The following is a 20263-nucleotide window of genomic DNA, read 5'->3' as shown; positions in this document are numbered from 1 at the left end:
AGTAAATAGTTACATGTAGCGGCATTTTGTAATGTAATTACAAAATAAGTAACTAATCCATCAATTACTGTGAAAAAAATGTGTAATTAAATTAAAGTTACTGAATATATATATTGCTGTTTTTATTATTTGAAATCAACATTTCTTATATTAGCAAATAAATCATGATGTGAGTTTATTTGGAACACGTGTAGTCTTAAAAGGCGTCACAATACCAATTAATCCCAAACCAGACCTTTAATTTTTTTCATAAAATATCTTTATTTTATATTCCAAAATCTACATGAACTAATGAATACATTTTCAAACGAGAGATAAATCTTGCTTTAATAGAAATAACCTCCCTCATAAACCATGTCAGTATCCATGAAAAACACCTGAACTTAGATTTTGGTTGGTTTAATGGGTACACTTACCCCAACAGCTGAAAACATTCATTAGACAATTAGAAAACTATTACTATAACATTATTTTGATTTAATTAGTTACATTACTGATGTCATTTTAAATAAGGTAACTAGTAATCTGTAACCTATTACATTTCCAAAGTAACCCTCCCAACCCTGCAAGGGATACAGTGCGAGTATTATCAATGGTATTATCCCAATATACACTTGATTATGCTGCCACCTAGCGTCAATCTGTCGCGCTTACATCACAGTTTTGCCAAAGACATGACGTAACGATTTCCGAGAATTCAGCCAATCAGCGAGCACTAGTGGGGACGATTTGAAATTAAGGCGGGTGAAGGCGGAAGAGACTGAGGGAAAGATAATAAACAAAAGTAGCTCTATATTTCGTGGATGCAACTCCGGTTTTATTCAAATGGATTCATTTTTAAAATGTTTTAAACTTAATAGTCTTGATTACCTGCGTCTGTTTAGCGTGATTTCCGTGTTTTAGGTAGTTAGAGTAACCCGAGTGGAGTTGCCGTTAGTAAACGTTAACCCATAAACTAACCTAATTTCAACCGGCTGCCATGTCGTTGTTTAGTGTGCAAGCGAGGAAGCACACAGCCTATTATGACCATCTCATGTCCACATCGACGGCCAAGACACCGGGCAGAGAGCGGTCGTCAGGACGGAGAGCAGCAGATTCAACGCTGGGTATGAGTGGGATAACATCGTGTGAAGACAGCAGGACATGTGATAAAAGCAGACAGGTAAACAGGACCTATGTCGTCTCTGCGCTGTCAAAAAGCGGCAGCGGGCAGCACACTCCTTACCGTGGTCACCGTCTCACCCTGCAGAGGAGGTCAAGGAGAAAGACTGGGGCTGACACAACGGAGAAAACGCTGGGTGAAAGCAGTCAGGACAGCAGCAGCACCCCAGCTCCGGAGAAGAGACTGACCCTGCAGCGTAGGACCAGGACTCCTTCAATGGATAAAGGCGCACAGATGCAGCGTGGGGTCAGCGGTGTCGAGACTCACCCACCACCGAAAATCCTCGGTGAACCAAACGGTAGGACACCTGGTTTATTCCGCTCCACAAGTGTGAGAGAAACTGCCTCTAAAATCAAAGGGAGAGAGATGCCATCCTCTTCCTCTGTGTCCTCCAAGGGTAGGCAGCTAGAGGACCAAGCTCAAACATTTAAAACGCCGACCAAGAAGACCCCCTTTGAGAGAATCGCCACCAAGAGAGACGTTTTTGAAAGGCTGGCAAGCAAAGAAGCTCCTAAACTTGTGGCAGTCAAATCTGCAAGTCTAGAAAGGTCCAAATCCCGAGTACAGCAAGTAGCAGAGGACACTAAACCTGTCCCAGCTCCTCGCTTCAGCAAGGCGTCAGCAGGTGTGCACAGGCCCAACACCACGCCGCAGGTGAGGAAGACATCCACCGCTTTGTCCTCAAACCTAAGAGATCTAAAAGGAGACGTGACCAGAAGCTCCACTCCTGCTCCTGCACCTGCACCAGACCCCCATCAGCAGTCCCTGTCCCTGTCCCGTCCCAGTGAGGCTCTGAGGCAGCACGATTCTTTTAAGATGGAAAACAGCGCAGTGACTGTTGCTGTCCGTGTCCGACCTTTTAATACCAGGTGTGTACTTGCCTTTACTCAACTGTGCAGGAGTGCATGCTGATGTGAATGAATGAATTTAACATATATAGGCCTAACACTGCACTACAGTCATTAGATTAAAAATCACTGAGGATGAAAACACAATTAAGCCTGAAGTCTTATTCCTATTGCCTGTCCAGTTTTATTCCCTTGTCTGGGCCTCAAAAAGTTAGTGCAGACCAGCTGAAAGTGTCATGAGCCTAATTCCACAAAACATCAATATAAAATCATACTGATTGCTAGAACTATAAAATTGACACTCCTACACCCATTTCCCCTTCAGAATATAACCCAAGGTGTTTTAAATCAGAGCCTTTGTATTGAAAGTACCCCAATATGTTTATTTGGCTGTAAGTAGGGTAATGTAGTGTATTCGGGATGAATTATATTGTTTCTCAAACATTTTAGGGGTTTTGTCAAATGAAACACCTTGTAATAATATAACTATTAATTTTTCCAACATGTTCCAACACACAGACACTATAAGCATGAAATAGGAAAAAGGCTGTTTACTCCAAGCTGTAAAGGACATTTCTCAGCTGTAAAATACAGCTTCAAACACTATATTTGAAGCTTATGGAAGTGCTCAGATAGACAAAATCCATTTCTGAAACGATGTTTGTGAATATTTATATCCTGTTATAGGGAGAAAGCGGAAAAAGCATCGCAGGTCATCTTCATGAATGGCCAGGAGACGGTTGTCCAGCATCCTGACTCTAAACAGACTTACTCCTTCACCTATGACTACTCCCTCTGCTCGGTGGATGAGAGTGACCCCGCCTTCGCCAGCCAGCAGACGGTGTACGAGACACTGGCCAAACCTCTGCTACTGAGGGCCTTTGAAGGATTCAACACCTGCCTGTTTGCTTATGGCCAAACAGGCTCTGGCAAATCATATACGTGAGTGTTTCTGGCTTTGATTTATTACAGTAACTTTTTCTGATTAAATCACTTTCCCTCTCATCGCTTCACCTTTTTAACTTTTCAAAGGGCATGCTGTTTTTGAAATGTTTTTTGAACTGTCAGTTTGATCTGTTTTTAAAATGGTTGTTTCACAGGATGATGGGCTTTGGAGAACAGTCAGGGGTTATCCCACGGTTCTGCCAGGAGCTTTTTTCTAGACTGGCCTCCATGGAAAATGATGAGGTAAAATGTCATGTAGAAGTATTTATTTTAGCTACTGTTTTTGTTTTTATCTCGTTCTGTTTTTACTTAAAAAGTCAAGAGTCTGCATTTTTTCTCAAGAAAAGAAGATATTAAAAATCATTAAATCTTTTTCTGGTGACATTACTCATCAAATGACTCATTTGTGTTGTTATACTTCAGGTCAAATGTCATGTAGAGATGAGCTACTTTGAAGTGTACAATGAAAAGATCCATGACCTCCTGGTGACCAGAGATGAGCCAAACCAGAGGAAAATGCCTGTAAGTAGTTTGCAACCAACTGGAGTATCCTCCAAAAAAAAATAAATATTGGTATTGTTTTGTTTTGCTTTCTTTGCTTGAGTTTGAATTCGTCTCACAATTTATTCATTTTAAAAGTTTCCTGTCATCGTCAGTAAAGATAATGTTGAATGTCTATCTGATGTTTTAGAGATGAACACTTTTTTATGTCCTGAGGGAATTTTTATGGTCAGTGTTTTGGGCTCAATAATCTAACAATGTGTAGAGTCAAAATAAAACACAATGTATTTGTGTTACCAGCTGAGAGTGAGAGAACATCCTGTCCACGGTCCTTACGTTGAGGAGCTCTCTGCGTAAGAAAAGCTTTCTTTGTCCTTTGGTGTATCACCCTATAGTAAAGCCCAAAAGAACATTATTGAATGTTGTGATGTGCAGAATTTCTCAATTTATTGTTTCTCCACAGGAATGTTGTGAGCTCCTTCAGTGACATTCAGGTATGTTGAACCTGCTGTAAAGATGGTTTCATTAATATCCTCAGCATTTACTCAACTCAACTTTATATGAACTTACTCACAACACTGTTGATCCAAAGCGCTTTTTTCACCTTGTCAAAACTGTTGCTGCTCCATTTTGAACTAGTTGGTGATAAACAAGTCTGCAGTAATCAAGGCAGGAGGTTATGAAGACATGGGTTGTTGAACTGATCTGAGTTTGGAGACAATGTGAAGCTGCATGGAGCTTAATTTTATTGCCTGATTGATTTATTTGTCAAACTTTAATCTTGAATTGAATATGACTCCAATATTTAGGAGTCCAGGTGCAGAGAGATAATGTTAGTCAAATGCTGTGGTCCACATAAAATCACTTCAGTTTTTAATTTTGACTGGTGCAACGGAGTCAAGGGTGGCCACAGCAGTACTTTTGAATAGTGAGACAAGTTCTCTATGCTAACATGAGATGGTGCAGCTGTGATACTGCTGCTGATGGGAGCCTCGCTATAGGCTCCTGCAAAACTTGTAGCAGTGGAAATATTAAGAATGCAGGAGAGGAGCAGGGCAGAGAAGAGAAGCGTGAGGTAAATCAAGATAAAAAATGATTGCCCTATGATCAGATAGGTGGAAATGTTCACATGGTTGGAGATAGAGACCTGAGGAGAGAGCTAAATCTTGGTATAACCTTTTAACATGGGTTGGGACATTTACAGGTTGATGGAGATCAAAGGATTCAAGTAAATTTCTAAAATCTCAGGTCAGGTTTAGTTGATGTAGAACAGCTTTGATTGAGTGAACATGTCTGGTTTCAGTGCAAGGTAGACAAGATGCCAATAATAAATACAGACAGCACTGAGCATCCAATACCTATCAGAGTTCATAAAATAAGAATGCTGTTGATAACAGGAAGACAGAGAGATGAATTCATCACTATGGCATTTTCCAGGGATGGTTGGTGCTGGGAAACAAGCAGAGAGCCACAGCAGCTACAGGAATGAATGACAAGAGCTCCAGATCTCACTCCGTCTTCACCCTTGTTATGACCCAGACTAAGGTATACTCTCTCAACTGGACTGTATGTATCCACATAAATACCTACAAACAGACAAGAACTTGCCTAATAAGGTGGGATATATTGCGTTTCTGTGTGTGCTGGTGTACAGACGGAGTTTGTGGAGGGAGAAGAACATGACCACAGTATTACCAGCAGGATCAACTTGGTGGACCTGGCAGGCAGTGAACGTTGTAACTCAGCTAAAACAAGCGGGGATCGACTTAGGGTACACACACACACACACACATCCACACACACACACACACATTGTGGTATCCTTTGGTTACTTCTGTAATACCAGAATAACATTTTCTCCAGTTCATAGGCATTTCAGGATAACAAATATAAGTCTGTAAAAATATTGCTTTAAGATAGTTTGAATGATGAACCACTTCATTTACTTTAGTTCAGTAATGTGACATTAGACTATAAAAATGACGTGTATAGCAGTATAGTGGCTGCATTTTTCATGAAACAGCATATACAGTTCAAACAAGGTCGGTCCATGAATGATTATAATGCCTTTTTTTCTGTGTCATAGGAGGGCGCGAGCATTAACAAATCCTTGCTTACCCTTGGAAAGGTCATCTCTGCCTTATCAGAACAGGCACTGACCAGGAAGAAGGTCTTCATACCGTACAGAGAGTCCATCCTTACATGGTGAGAGAACCGTACGCTAGCACATATGTAGCTGATGCAGAATAAGTGCTTGTTTTTCTGAGTTCTCTTTACCCATCTTAACCCATAGCAGATTACTGACCTACTCAGTATTTCCAATTTAGAAAGATGATTCTGACCAAGTCCCTTTTTTTTCACCTTCAGGCTGTTAAAAGAGAGCCTCGGGGGTAACTCCAAGACAGCCATGATTGCCACACTGAGCCCAGCAGGGAGCAATATTGAGGAAAGTCTGAGCACCCTGCGCTACGCCCAGCAGGCCCGTACCATCATTAACATAGCCAAGGTCAATGAGGACACCAGTGCCAAGCTCATCAGAGGTCAGACACTCAAACTATACACATTCAAACAATCTCAGCTTACTTGAACCTGAACCTGTTTAAAAACACTGTATAATACTAATACAGGGTAACTTATGTTTTATCAGGATGTATGTGAACCTATCTGAATCCCCTCAGTTGCTTATAGTTATCAGTGATTTTGGCACATTGTCAGTACATGTTACTGTGGATGTTGCAGTTGTGTGGTAGATGTGCTCAAGGTGAACCCTCTGCCACCACAGGCTGTAGAAAAATATGGATATAGCTTCTGTGACATCAAGGGGAAATGTACACAAGAAGTTGTGTTGCTTTGGGAAAACATACTTTATCTTCTAATAGATGATAATAATAATAATGATATATAAATAATAATTATTTTTACAGTAGAAAACCATGTTTTTCTAGAGGTTCTAGAGAATCTGAACATCTGCCATGTCACACAAACAGCACCACATCATCACCTCATTTAAGAGGAAAACCAAAGATGTATTTTCCTTACTGAGCAGTGCTGTTTACATAGTGTCACAGGTGAGAGCAGTATTTGTACACTGGAAGAATCTCACAGCATAAAATATTGTTTTTAAAGCAACACTGCAAGTTTCTTAATGAGCTCCGTATTCTCAATAGCTTAGTCACTTATTTTTGAACTATTCACACACTTGTGTCTGTCTGACTTGTTGCATGTGTGTCTGTCTTACTTCATCAGCCTCTTTCTTATTGTTTTTATTCTCACTAACTCTGTATATCTCGCTCTTTCTTGCTTTATATGTGAATCTGTGTTTCTGTTAGTGTCTTGCTCTTGATCTCCTCTTCCCCTCTCCCACTTACCCTCCTGTCTACCCATCTATCCATCACCAGCTTATGCACTACCCAGTTCAATTAAAGCCTGGCCCTAACCTTGCCTCCAGGCCATATTTATGCACTGTCAGCTGCACATGGCAGCTAACTGTCATGCAAGTATTATTTTTCATAAGATGATCGTGCTGCTGTTTGACGTTTTTAGCACTAAGGGGAGCTCTTGCTGTGGATTTCTCTCATATAGCCTGTCAGTGTGTGGTAATCAAAGTGAATATGACTAAAGCATTACAGATCAGGTCAGTAATGGCCTTTTTGATTGCCGGATTTTTGGGGAGTTGACTGAATTCAGGTAAAGTCACCTCTTAAAACATACTGACACGACTTTTATGTAACCCTTTACAATTTCATATTAACTGGCAAGTGTGTATTTGCGCCACACTGTTTTATATAAAGCTAAAATTCTTAATCGTGAAGAGACCAAAGAGCTACAGGTAATTTGTTCTGAGCAGTACAATTATTTTTATTTTTCAGAGCTGAAGGCAGAGGTGGAGAAGCTGCGAGCGGCCCAGACGAGCTCTCTGGGCGTTGAACCAGAGAGGGTCAGACTGTTCCAGCAGGAGATCACCGCCCTGAGGAGCAAACTCTGTCAGCAAGAGAGAGAAATGCTCGAGGCCAACCGGTCAGCATTACTGATACAATTATAACTTCATTAATTTGATTTGCCTGATGTAGCAGCCCCAGATATTCTCCTTTTTGAGAGGATTTTAATGAAAGCTATTGTTGATTTCCACATTGTTGATTTCCACATTTGAAAGAAACTCAGCTGGAAAGTGATTTTTTTTTTGTAAACCTTTTTTTAACCTTGTCCATGCAGGGCGTGGAGAGATAAACTGGAAAAAGCTGAAATTCTTAAGCGTGAAGAGACCAAAGAGCTGCAGGTAATTTGTTCTGAGCAGTACAATTATTTTTATTTTATTTGTTAATTTCCTATATATGTAGTAACTTTTTCAATTTTAGTGTCAAGCCTCTCAGCCACAGTTTGTAACAGTGCAGTAATTACAACTTTTTGTTGTGTCTTAAGAAAGCAGGTGTGACATTTAAAGTGGACAACCGTCTTCCCAACTTGGTGAACCTGAACGAGGATCCTCAGCTGTCTGAGATGCTTCTCTACATGATCAAAGAGGGTCGAACCACAGTGGGCAAACTCAAGTGTGACTCCATCCATGACATCCAGCTGACAGGAGGCCTCATTGGTGACCAACACTGGTGAGAATGAATGGAGGGTTTGAAAATGTGACATTTAGATATAGTAAATAATTGGAGGAACACATTTTTTTTGGTAACTTTTCTACCTATCATCATTAATCCACCTATTAAGTATTACATTTTTTTAGCTACAGTAGAAATTCAACCTGCCACTTTTTTTGTTTGTTTTAGTATTATAACCAACATCCAGGGTACTGTCAGCATCATTCCCATGGAAAACGCCAAGACCTTTGTTAATGGAAACCTAATCTTTGAATCTACTGTCCTACACCATGTAAGTTGCCTCTGAAGTTAACCACAATTCTATTCCTAATTCTAATTTATAGAAAAAATGGTACAATGGCTTAATTTGTAATATGTTCTAAATGAATCTCAGCAGCCAACATGGCGAAATTTGACTCTTCTTATGCGCGTGCATGTGTGGTTTCCAGGGTGACAGGGTGATTCTCGGTGGAGACCATTACTTCCGTTTCAACCATCCAGCAGAGGTGCAGTCTGGGAAGCGTGCGTCATGTTGGACAGGCGCAAGCGCAGGCGATGGCCACAAAGACTTTGAATTTGCCAAAAATGAGCTTGTCGCAGCTCAAAGAGCTCAGTAAGTGAAAAAGATCATTCACATAAAGATAGAAATGACAAAGCCTCCATACCTGTGCTCGTAGACTTTAAAAAAACAAAACAAAAAAAACATTTTTTAAGGCAAAATTGATTTGTTCAGACTAACAATCAAAATGAGTTTTGGTTGAATTCCACTTAAACCAACTTTGTGTGTCTCAGGTTGGAGGCAGAAATCGAAGAAGCCCACATGAAGGCAAAAGAGGAGATGATGCAGGGAATCCAGATGGCCAAAGAAGTGGCCCAGAAGGAGCTGCATGACCAGAAGGCACTTTACGAGGAGAAGATCCAGGCCCTGGAAAAAGAGCTGGTACCAAACACTTTCAGTTTGTTCATCATTTTTACATCAGAAGACTAAACACTTATTCTCTTTCCATGATATGTCATTTACTTTCTGCTATGAATGAATATAAATATTACTGAAATCAGTCTCAGTGCAACATAGTTCTGACACATTCACTCTTTACCTTATGTTGGTTGTGTGTTGACAAATTTTAGGTTGTACTTCTGTTGCAGATATTGGAAGTCTACATCAGTTTACATCAGGGTGTCACCACACTGACAAGACTATAATTACAAATAGAAATCTACATTTATGTCTTAAAATTGTTTATTGTATCTTTTTACAGTACCATCAAATTATTTTTTCATGTGTAACCTTTTGTATGACCTCACACTAAGTCAATGTGTGCAACCAGCTGAGTAATACCAAACTGTAATTCATTCAGAACACGGAAAATGAGCGGAAGCGTCTCAATGAGCTAGACCAGCAGAGGGTGGCTAGCCAGATGGCGGAGCTGAAGGTGGCCAAGCAGGAGCTGGAGCAGGAGGTGGACACCACTAAGAAACGCCTCCGTCTGCACATGGAGGCCCAGGTCAGGAGCCAGAGTAACACTTGGGAATGCTAAATTCCCTCTTCTCTTTAGGAAAATTGGCTATTTTAAGTTCTGGGAAGTCTTTTGTAAGTCTTTTCCATCATTTTTTTCTCTCTCTCTTCTCACTGATGAGCTAATCCATTGAACCTCAAGCACACATGAAGACAATTTATATGATCATTCATACTGGGAGATAAACACTTTTTATTAAACTACTGAACATACTTTTAATGTAGGATCACTATATTGATACAAGTGTAAATAACTTGAATTTAAATACTTGGAAGAAACTGTTCCTCATAAAGTGCTTACAACTTGGTAGATCAGTCACAGTATATATGGAAAGAGAAGTATTACTTTTTTCATTTCATTCCGCCTTCAGCATTTTTCCTTTCTTGACTCTCAGATGTCTGTCTACAGGAAATTGGGATTATTCCTGTAACCGTAAATGACATCATCACATTTATTTGCTCATTCTGCTGATGATCTAAAATGAGCTGGAGAGGCTTAAATAAATATGCTGACTCCAGGTCTCATGTTTAACTGATGGGCCATTTGGGGTGTGTTTTGAGCTGGCTTGGCTTTAGGCATAATGTTTTGGTCCGGTGGTTTTTAATGTTGTGTGCATTACCATGATTCACTCCAGGTGATGGAGGAACACCGTGTGTGTCAAGCAAGGATTGTTGAGGCTCTGGAGGCAGAGAAGAGAAAAATCAGCAAAGAGCTGGAGGACATGCAGAACAGAAGAGCTGTAAGGGAAAACCACACTCCCAGAAATGGTGAGCGATTTCACTACTGAACCACAGTGACTATTCACACTACATAAGTAGAGTTTTAGATGGATGGAGTCTGTCCTTCAAGGCAGAAAATGTCTGTTGGCCAGGGCCTGATATATAGACTGGACTATACATCAGTTTAATAGGGGCAGAGTGTCCATAGATCATATTTAACTTAGTATTTCATTGTGAGGCAGTGCGTAATTCAAGCATAGATAGTATTAATCTACATTAGACAAAAAATAATGCATAGGATTAATACTCCTAATCCTCCATATAGGTGTTTGATTCGCTTTGAAGTAGTGTGTGTTCTTCAGGAAATCTAAATTATTCTTGTAATCATATACGACATTATCCAACAGTATCCAAACTGTTCACTTTTCAGACCATCTGACACTTATGCTCTTTGTGTGTGTTTCATTTCTTTGTTGTAGTCTCTCCACAGTGGGACGCCATGAAGTTGTCCTTGATGATTGAGGAAGCTAATAAGATTAGCGCTAAACTGAAGAAACACACAGTTTTTAGCAGGTATGAAAAGATGCTGTCTTCAGTGATTAAACATGTAACATGTTTTAAATGGCAGGGAGGATTTTCCTCAAAGACAGCTGTATTTTAAGTTTAGCAGTGTAAATGTAATCTGATTTTGACATTACCACCTTATGTTGTAGACATGAAAGCTCTGATGATGAGAACCTGGAGCAAGGTGGTGTGCTGCAGGTCCGGGTTCAAAACACAAAGCTGGGGATCACCACTTTTTGGAGCCTGGACAAGTTCCAGAACAACATAGCTGTCATGAGGGAGCTGGAGCAGGTTTGCTTAAAATAATTTCTGCCCTTTAAGTCATATAATAAATCAAATTTCCTAAACGTCTTAAAATGTGCAAATAATGGGGTCTTATCTGGAACCTGGCTATTTAAAATTTTGCTCTTATTATTTACGCTTACAAAATAAAAAGAATCCTCTCACAGTCGAGAAACATGCAGATCAAATCATGTGACCTGTTCAGGAATTTTGCTTTGATCAGTTTTTAATTAAAATAAAGGGAATTAAGGGTGGATAGATGGATTTCTTAAAATATTATTTCAATGGCACATTATTGGATCCATCATGTTGAGGACAGGTACCAACAAATTGTTGAAGATTTGTAGGAACCCTGTACATACTGGCTTATTTCATCTGATCAGTACACTAATAATTGACTATTTATTGCCTGTTGAGCGTTGCGTATTCAGAGTCTGGCATCAATTCAAGTGCAATTGCCAATTTCCTACCCATATGACCTTAGTCCAAAATGGGTTGTTTTATGCCTGACAGAAGGATGCTGCCTCACTTTGTTTTGTTTTCTCATTAAATTGAGTAAATGAGAGCGGGCATGTCAACAGTAGTTTACTCTCCGCAGGGGGATTCCACCTCTAAAGACGACGATGTGTTTTACGGCCCCGATGATGAGTGGGAGCAAGATATATCGGCCTCCTCTGCTTCCACCTCCTCCTTCTCACGTCGAAGGTAATTATCCAGCTCTACCCCTCTTCTTCTCCTCCTACCTGTCAACTCCTCTTTCCAATTCCTTACATTTACATTATATTTCAGTGAATTAATTGCTTGTCTTGGCTGTTTACTTGAAAAGTTTTATTAGGAAAGTGTTCAAAAACAGCTACAACATGTTTCTGCAGGAAGTACAAGACAGTCCGTGTCTGCCAGTGTCCGCCTTACTGTCTTTCAAAGGTGCCAGCACTTGGATAGATGATGCTTTTGCTTTAATAGTATTTGGGTTTTAAATCCACAGCCCCCACGCTCAAGTCTTTTAATGTGAAAAGTGTGTCAGGCAAATTGGTGCGTATGGAAAGTTGAAAAGTATGTGGGTGGAACACGGAAAATCATTTTTGTCCAGCAGTTTGCAAGATTTTGGTTATTTTTACAAAGTCTTTCTAGTTTCCACCGATTTGATTTACAACCTGGCACATATTTCTGACATTCAACACATCCTTTTTTTTTCTTTCATGAAAAGTTGACATGAAGTTGCTGCCCACAGAATATTTCCTTCTTTATTCTTTTCCCTCTGTTTATTAATTTAATTTCCATGAAGGCCAGGTTAAGGGGGTAGAAACAGAAAAGACACCAACAGACACTGTGTTTCTCACTCTACGACCCACAACCCAAACATGCATGGGCATACACGCACACAGAGAGCACCTGTGGTACATACACAACCCCCTAACATTTTCCCCATTCATTGTTGTTATTCTTGTCAAGGATGTTTATGGTGCTTCTGGTGGTGCCTGAACTACCAGCAGACCGAGCCAAATGAAACATGGCACATGCTCTGTGGTTCTTTTATCCCTTCTCTCTCCCTCTAACTCCATCAAAGCTGTGCCTAAGCCTCATGGCAACAGTCATGGCTGGCTACTGACCTTCCCACTTCTAGGTTGCTCATAATAACAAAAGTATGTTCTCTAAACTCAGTTAACCTTTTTACACACGAGTATAGCATGTGCCCTGGCAAGATGACACCAAATTAAGGGAAAATGTAGTCTGTCGCCAAAGCCTTTTAACAAAAATGTCAGTAAATTAATTGAAGCAGATGGCTCTGGTGAGGAAGTCCACACAAGTGAAAAGTTGGCAGCTAGTTCGGAGTAACAGACTTCAACAGCGGTTCATTTTGAAAAGTATTGGTGCAACTAACTTATAAACAAACTTTACCCAATGCTGTAATAAACAGTCTTTGAGAACACACCAAATTCATTCTGCTCAATTATAGAATATGAATGTATATATGAAATGTTGGCGAAGTTCATATGCAGGGTTCATTTCTGGTTTGTTCTGCTTTAGGAGCAGGAGTATGTTGAAGAGCAGGAGAATCTCAGGACGTCTCTATGAGATCCGAGTCCATCCGATTCAGAGCCTCCACAACAGCTCCTCACAGTCTTCTGGTGAGAAAAATACTTTAAGAAAATTCAAACATGACTATTAACTATTTTTATGTAGTGGGGAAATTAGCATGGGAATAGTTAATATGGAAAATGTGCAGCATCAATATTTTATAGCAAATACTCGTAGCTGACGTAAGTATCCAGCTGCTGCTTTTAGATTAAGGGCGGCTGCATAAACTGTAATAAATTAAAGCTAAGTATTACCAATGTTAAATGCAGACTGGGTTTTATGACAGATTATGTGATAAAGGGAACGTTTTCTATGTCACAGTGTTGTAAGCATGATAATGTCCAGTGAGGTCATGAAGGCACACCCTGACTCTTCACTGTTTTTGTTGTAGTGTTGATGGGTGTGGCCAAACCTCCGTCCACACATTCCAGCACCACAGACTCTGCATTGCCTGGCATCTGCAAGGAGCTAATTGGCCAATCAGTGGCCCGTCTGCGTGGTTGTAGTGGCACAGAGGAGAGCCTGGCAGACAGGTTAGCCTCTGATCTGCACCTGGTGTACATGGCAGTCCAAACCATATCTGACCTGTACGATAGTCTGGATGATGACAGTCAGGAGAACGGTGAGATTCAACTCAAACTTCAATCTTCAATGAGTGAGAAGAGGAGCAAACTGGTGCTTTTTGTTTCAAAATTTCATTACCTGTTAGTTTAAGTTAGTAGATAGTCAGCAAAAGGCAGGTAATGACCTGCCTTAATTCATCATATTTCTATGTAATTGCAGAAAAAGCATGAATAAAAATTGTTCATGGTTTTAAGATGAGATGCCAATTCTTTTATTTATAGTTTCAATAAAATTTATGTTTTTAAAGAAATTGTCCAACTAATTGTAACCTATTCTAAAACGCCCCGAATTACTTTCTTTTTTCTGATTAATTGTGTAGGTGTATTTAAACCAACTAATTTTTATTACTTTGTCTCCTGCAGTGTTTGTGTGTAATTTGGTGGCTCAGACTCAGCTTATCAAGGCCACTGCAGCCATAGAGAGTGCAGTGTTTGTTATGATGCAGTGGTTAGCCATTGCGAAACCTTCCTCCGGCCTGCTCTACACTATCGCTGAGGAACTCAAGAACCAAGTCAAGAAGATGGGAGGATTCTTCCAGCTTCTCATTCAGGTAAACAACAAAACATGACCTCACTGTCTTAAAGGCTACACAGCAACATTATATTGTACTTTTTGTGGTGCTTGCAGTACATCAATTATTTGAAAAGAGTACAAAATCGGAGCTGCAAAAATGATTTTCAATTTAGCGTAGTTTTGACATGGAGCGGCTAATCAAAATGCAGAGCATTGATTGAGGGGTCTTAGCTCTGAGCTGTTTGAGCTCGGTCTATGGAAATAGCCAAGCGGAGGGAATTCTCAACCTTGAGCCCCAAACAGAACATGAATATATGGAAAATAAATCTAAATTCCTTACCAGCCTCAGCACCTAAACACACAATTTTCCTCTCACACTCAAGATTTTTCACATTCTTCGCATTTTAATTTATTTACAGACCCCCTTCAGACTATGTTGACCGTTGTTGACTTACCTGCATTGATTCACGGCTAAATCAATTTTAATTCCCCCCATTTGTCAGTTTATTTGTGTTCACTTGATGTTGACAGAAAATGAAAATTTTCTCCCCATCTAGGGTTGTGAATCTGAGATCACATCAATGGTTACAGAGGCACGGAGGAAGAGCGGTCAGTGCTTGAATGCAGCATTGCTCGCACTTGGCCACCTGGCGGCGGTGACAGGCATGCCTCTGAATGTTATGGAGCTGGGTGCACAGGCCACGGGCAAGGTAACACCACCATTAATACCCAAGTACCTACTGTCTCTGTCAAGGCTCTGGGGTCCACTGTAATCAAGCCCCCACTCCACAATATTGGAGAATGGAATATTAGCTGTGTGGATTTCTGAGCTAGGAAGATATTAGGAAGTGGGGAATCATTGAGCTGAATAAGGACATGGCATGTTTGTTTTGATGCAATTGCAGTGGTCTACCATTTTCTGCAGAGTAACACATGATAAGGAAAACTTGGAAATTGTGACAGTCCTTTACAGGTGCATGACATTCAGTGCAAGATAAAGGTTGAGGTTATATCATATTATTGTCTTTATATATTTTGTAGCTCTTGGCAACTGACCAGAAAGGTAATATGAAAAATATTATAATAGAAAATATGATTGATGTGATTATATGACTGATTTTTTTTTTTTTTAGCCATCGGTGGTCTTGTCTCATCACTCATGTCTGTTTAAGGGGACCAACAAAGGTGTCCGCTCTCTCCTAGAGGGAAACCTCACCATCTCCAGAGAGATGCTGAGAGAGGCTCAGCTGGCCTATCCCAGGAACCCAGTAAGAGATCATAATCATAAACTATTAAAAAATGTTGTGACTTTTATCCACTTGTTTTTTTCATTTATAGCGGAGAAACTGCCTTTTAATTGACATATAGCATATGTTGTCATGATTACATGATAAGAATGTGTCCATTAAAACAAAAATATTCTTCAAATGATGTCTGATGATTGATAATCCATGTCGGTTTACAGGTCCTGCAGTGCCTGAAATCCAAGACACTTGATTTAGCACATGCTTTGCAGAACTACATGCATTGCCATATTACGGTGAGTTAAAGAGCATAACCAACTATAAACTAGAAGCTATAGCAGCATTACAAGAAAAGTTATAAGAAACTGATGCTTGAATTTGCAATTATATTCCTAGAAATGTAATCAACAACACCTCAGTGAGTGATGTTCAACCATCATGAACTGCAGGGAGAGTTTTTCCTAATATGGACTTCTATGTTTTATGGCATTGCTTTTGATTTCCAGTTAATAAGTTCATGATTTTGTTAGTCAGATTTGGAGATGCGATGGAGCTGCAGCATGAAACAGTACAACAAGAGAAATATTTTTGCTCCACTTGATGGCAACATCAGAAAATATTTACATAACAAATTGAAAAAAAGTTTGGTGTTTAATCAGCTATTCATGCTGTTTTTACTAAATTGTCTAATCCTTAACTCACCTTCAAGAATTACTTTTCTTCATATTATTGTTTGCACATAATACAATTTGAATTAAAGTTAAAGTTAAAATATTTGATTAATGACATAAACTATCAGCGATCTACAGCTTTATTACAAAAACTAGAGTGTTTGTGTGGGTAAACCCAAGCTGACAGAGACAATACATGCCTAGCAAAGCTTCCCTGGATATGTAAAGGTTAAAAACAATCTGCCATCCAGACAGGATTAAATGTTACAGATTAATACCCACTCACACTGCAGCCCTGTTAAAGATGCCACTCAGCCTTTATTGCTCCTGTAAAACTCAATGCTCTGTAGGCTTATCTCTTCGCAGTCGCCCCTCAACGATCATTCAGGTAATGAATGTGTTGAATGAAGTGGCATCAGTCACAGCTAACAGGCTTGTTTGCTGTTATCTTAGTCACACAAACTAGCAGTTTTTTTGTTTTTTTTTTGTTTTTGTTTAAACCAACCACTGACACATAGGCACAGGGACATTTTCATGTCCACAGTGTTATTGTAGTCAAACAAACCTGAATTATAGCCTGAAACAAATACTTTCAGGGTGTCTTTTGAACAAGATGTGTGAACAGTACTGCACCTGTGTATGATCATGGATGTAAATGTCATTGGTATGAAATGTAGCTGACTTTTCATTACTTACACCTAAACATGTTTGACATGATAGCTTCACCCTATGTGCAATCATAAAAACACGTTTTAATTAACATTTTATGAAATAATTTAGATTTTTTTTAGTCCAATTATTAAAAAGTGCAAGATGGCTTTGCTGCTAAAAATGTTCTTCATCCACAAAGAAAACATTTCATTTTCTCGGAGCACTGTGCCAAATTCTGAACAGACGCAAAGCTTCGAGGCACAAGAGACTTTTCTAAATATTTCATGTATTTACCTTTTTTTTCTTATTTAAAGAGCACACAGAAGACAAAAAAACGACCTAAACTTGATGATTAATTATACACAAGAATGTGGATTTGCATTATTAAATGTTAAAAATGTAGGTTAAAAACTGCTTATGCACACTGTTTGCCACAGTAAATAGCATAGCTCATCAACATTTTCTGCCGTGCTGCAGTGAGTTGGGAAAAGGGCCATTAGGTTCATGTCATAGGAAAGGACACATCCATGTCATTCATTCATTCATTACTGATATAATGTGTGTGTGAATCAGGAAAATATAGCTGAGCAATGTTATGGATATATTATTGGTAAAGAGAGGCAGTCTCTCAAACATGTATAATCATTGTATAATGCCACTTTTTGTGATATTTTTCACTGTTTATTTTTTCTGCCTTGTATGCATGTCGTCAAACAGGAGAGAGATATTGACTTAGAGGAGGTGGAGGAAGGGGAGGAGGAGGCCTCAGCTTCCATTCTGCAAAAATTAAGGACTACAGCAACCAAGTTGTTCCAGCTTAACCAAGCCATCAGACAGCTGCATTCCTCCTTATCTACCTCCCTCCGAGGTGATGTTTCTGATGCACTCAGCCTGAATGTCTACCTGAAACCTTTTATAAAAGTGTAACTTACATTGTACAGCACAAGTATGAACAATGGTTGGATTGTAATGTGGCTGGCAGTATAAAAAGTATGAGAATGACTGTATATGGTACATCACTACTCCATCTAATTGCCACCCTCTTTCCAGGTAAAGACAGAGACTCTAACCTCAGCAGCAGCAGAGAGCTGATTTCCTCCTCTGCCAAGGCTGTTGATGAGCTTATCACTGGTCTGTCCAATGAAGGAGCCGTGACGCTGTCCCTGCAGCTTCCCTGTCTTCAGACCGTCATGGCTGCACGAGACGAGCTCCACTCTGCCCTGCAGTCCCTGTCCTCCTGGAGCCAACAGGTGGCAGTAGAGAGCAGAAACTCCGCCACTTCAGACAAGAGTACAGAAGATGAATTGCTAACCAAAGAAAGTGTTTCCTCTCACAGTGCTGTTAGGAATCGAGTGGTTAGTAAGATTGTGTATTCCTTCCCTTCAGGTGTGTCAACCAGTGGCAGCCTGCACTGGGTTTGATGGGTAGATTTATACATCATGTAGGACTTACTGTAAAAATGAACTGTTGTGACATGGAGAAAACGTTGAAGTGAGCCCCCTGCTGGTAGTAACAAGTGGGTTTGGTGAATTTTTTTGTATGCTCCAGTATCATCAACCTCTTATCAGAAGCAGCAAACACTCCTGTCTACTTTTTATGTTTCCATCCAAGTTGATAAGAAAATCAGATATATTCACACTTATACAATCAACTCTACATACTCCATATAAGCAATCCACATATTTGTATAGGTATCATGAGGACACAACCATTCCTATAATTGTGTCACTTGCAACACGATTTAAACATAGCATTATTGTAGAAATATAGTTTGGGTTCTTTCTCAAGTCTGGCAAGAACTTGCTTTTCAGCGCTTTAAAGGCATTTTCAGTCACCACAAGTTTAACATGGTAAACACAATTAGTATGTAGTAACTGGCTGTAAGGAGAATGTTAATTTATGCTGTAACAGGCCCTCTCTGTTGTATTATATTTTTGAGGCCACTAAATTATTCTGCATTTTTTTCAAACATGCAACAGATCAATATACACAACCTAAGGTACATTTGTTATAAAAATTAACAACAAATTGTCCATATTGATGCTGTATTTTCTTGTGTGAAGGAATATTATGTTCTTATATTTGCATAAAGCTTTGCTTTTGTATGTTATATAACAAATACTGTAACAATTTGCACTCAGGAGAGGCTTGTATCTGCAGGGTTTCTTCTTAATACATTTTCTTCAACAAATCAGTGTTTTATGTATCACTTTGTAAAAACTACCCAAACATTTCATATTGCAAATCACATATTTATAAATACATGCATATTAAAATGTTGTCCTTTGGATCCACACCAGAGTAGATATGTGTTGTGATTCCCTACTGGATGTAAACGATGACACCTGTTGATGAGCATATTCATTTCAGTTTGGTAATTTAAAGAAAGGAAAAATCAAGGTGAAATCATAGTATTACTGTTATTGTTTTAGAACTACTGCATCAGACTGAAGGATCCCACATTTTTATTGTGTCATGGACCCCTTTTCAATACAATTTAGGTGCTATTTGAAAGATTTTGGACTTTTTTCATCGTTTCATGACAAACACATTTGATAGATTTTGTGTCATCTTGAAAGGAAATGCGTCCTCTTTTGCAGCTGGTGAGATACTAGGTGAGTGAAACCTCACTGTTCACCTCAGATTACCCTGAAACCCTGGAAGTACTATTAAAAGGTTCTGGTGGATTCAACACCTCAGTAAGACAACCAGCAAGTTCAACCAACTGTTCCCAAACAGATGTGCACACCAAGCAGGCGCAGTCTTTAGGATTCACATGCATGTAGTGAACAAAGAATGGAAGAATCCCTTGACTTGATTAATACCTGGTGTATTACATCATTCTGCAAACTTCTAGTTCCCTGGAACCCATTCAAGGACCCCAGGAGGTCCCTAAACCATAGTTTGGCCAGCCCTCTGCTCTGCTCTCTGCAGGTTACACCCACTCTTTACAGCTTCCTCGGCATCCTCCCTTCATGCTTTCTAGAGTCAGTTATACCGGGGCTTCTTCTACTTTAGTGACGGACTGATAAAGCACAGCTGTGAAGAAAATACAGACTTTGGAGAACTTCATACTGAGTGGAATAAAAAAAGAGAAAAGCAACCACTGCTGAGGAGTGATTGAATGCTGCGTTACAGACACGACGCAGTTGGAATGAGAAGACGCGCAAAGAGGTTTTTAACAAGACGATTATCTGAGGTAAAAGTTTCAATTCTTTTTTCTTTTTCTTTTTTTAACGGTGGCTACATATAAGAGAGCACATTAAAACTTGTGCTGTTGCACTTTATTCCCAGCTAATAAAGATATTTATTTTTCAGGATGCGCTGGTTATTGTTCCCCAATTTAGGCCTGCTTGT

The 20263-nt window shown here is 39.6% G+C and overlaps 1 protein-coding gene across 1 annotated transcript; it reads left to right on the top strand.

Moving 5' to 3' along the window:
- Positions 1 to 858: 858 nt before the first annotated feature.
- kif14 (kinesin family member 14) lies at positions 859 to 18380 on the top strand. The gene is made up of 29 exons (XM_053322481.1): positions 859 to 2031; positions 2698 to 2952; positions 3111 to 3198; positions 3379 to 3477; positions 3757 to 3809; positions 3920 to 3950; positions 4894 to 5001; positions 5111 to 5227; positions 5543 to 5661; positions 5824 to 5996; positions 7326 to 7473; positions 7669 to 7732; positions 7876 to 8060; positions 8232 to 8334; positions 8492 to 8655; positions 8835 to 8982; positions 9401 to 9547; positions 10194 to 10326; positions 10758 to 10851; positions 10992 to 11133; positions 11723 to 11829; positions 13153 to 13253; positions 13595 to 13825; positions 14190 to 14377; positions 14898 to 15050; positions 15474 to 15608; positions 15806 to 15880; positions 17624 to 17774; positions 17957 to 18380. Exons 1-29 carry the CDS (start codon positions 980 to 982, stop codon positions 18325 to 18327), a joined length of 4935 nt encoding a protein of 1644 aa, XP_053178456.1. The 5' UTR covers positions 859 to 979; the 3' UTR covers positions 18328 to 18380.
- Positions 18381 to 20263: the final 1883 nt, after the last annotated feature.

This window comes from Scomber japonicus, chromosome 7 (genome assembly GCF_027409825.1).
Source record: "Scomber japonicus isolate fScoJap1 chromosome 7, fScoJap1.pri, whole genome shotgun sequence".
Classification (NCBI taxonomy): Eukaryota; Metazoa; Chordata; class Actinopteri; order Scombriformes; family Scombridae; genus Scomber; species Scomber japonicus.
This window is presented reverse-complemented; position numbering and strand designations above follow the sequence as displayed.

Coding starts and splice junctions, on each gene's coding strand:
- kif14 (XM_053322481.1), top strand. CDS start 980: ATGTCGTTGTTTAGTGTGCAAGCGAGGAAGCACACAGCCTATTATGAC. Junction 5,228..5,542: donor CAAGCGGGGATCGACTTAGG/GTACACACACAC, acceptor TCTGTGTCATAG/GAGGGCGCGAGCATTAACAA. Junction 13,826..14,189: donor TGATGACAGTCAGGAGAACG/GTGAGATTCAAC, acceptor TGTCTCCTGCAG/TGTTTGTGTGTAATTTGGTG.